General features: G+C 57.3%; 1 protein-coding gene across 1 annotated transcript in view; it reads left to right on the top strand.

Annotated features, from left to right (window-relative positions):
• Nucleotides 1-602, top strand: part of FAM76A (family with sequence similarity 76, member A) — a gene marked incomplete at its 5' end in the record, with an annotated part of 11,143 nt that extends 10,541 nt beyond the window's left edge. Inside the window, one exon of the mRNA XM_010134841.1 lies at nt 364-602. Within this exon, the coding sequence (XP_010133143.1) occupies nt 364-450 (87 nt within the window). The remainder of the gene's footprint in view (nt 1-363) is intronic.
• Nucleotides 603-848: the final 246 nt, after the last annotated feature.

Genomic DNA, 848 nt, shown 5'->3' on the forward strand with positions numbered 1-848 from the left:
CCTGTCCTGCTGTATCGGTCCTGCACCGGCTGTGTCAGCCCAGAGGCGTTTTGATCTCGTCGCTTTCCTTACCCCAGTTCTGAACAGACAGATTTCCCATTACAAACCACCACTTTTTTGGGTGCCTTGACAGCCTTGGCCGCGAGGTCACGGGCTGAGCGGGAGATGCGCCCCCTCCCCAGTTTGCAGTGGTGTCCCGAGGCAGGGAGCACTGGTTGCTCAGGCGGTGACACGGTGCAGCAGCGTCTGCCTGCTTTTCCTCTGTGCGTGGGAGGCCAGCAGCTTCTGTCCAGGCAGTTCTGCCCTTCCCAGGAGCTAGTGATGATCCGTGCCATTAAATACCCATTTTCCCTCTGCTTCCAGGCCAAGAACAGAGAACTCCTGAAGCAAGCAGCTGCCCTGTCGAAGGGCAAAAAGCCTGAGAAGTCGGGAGCAATAACCTCCCCTTAAAACCAAAGCACCAGGCTGGGAGCTTTCCCCAGCGTTAGCCCAGGAGCCCTCCCTGACCGCTGGAAGCTGAAACCTCCATGTCGTCATGATCCCGCTGCCATGGTCTCAACGGAAACGCTGCTTTCCACAGCATGCTCGAGCGTGTCAGGTCTCGACCCGCAGCAAGGGGTCCTGGCCATCCTAACCCCTCCCTGGAGCACCACTTTCTGGAAGAAGCAGCTTTTTCCTCACCAGTTTCACTGCCAACCCTTCCCGTTAGCAAACAGGAACCTGTTGGAGACTTCTCACTGGTTCCCAACTGCTGCTGTGAGGTGGCAGCTGGGGCCCCTTGTCGACAGGAGCTGCATGTGGTGGGAGCTTGATTTTTTTTTTTTTTTTTTCCCCCCCCCCCCTGCACT

This window comes from Buceros rhinoceros, unplaced genomic scaffold (genome assembly GCF_000710305.1).
Source record: "Buceros rhinoceros silvestris isolate BGI_N320 unplaced genomic scaffold, ASM71030v1 scaffold37414, whole genome shotgun sequence".
NCBI lineage: Eukaryota > Metazoa > Chordata > Aves > Bucerotiformes > Bucerotidae > Buceros > Buceros rhinoceros.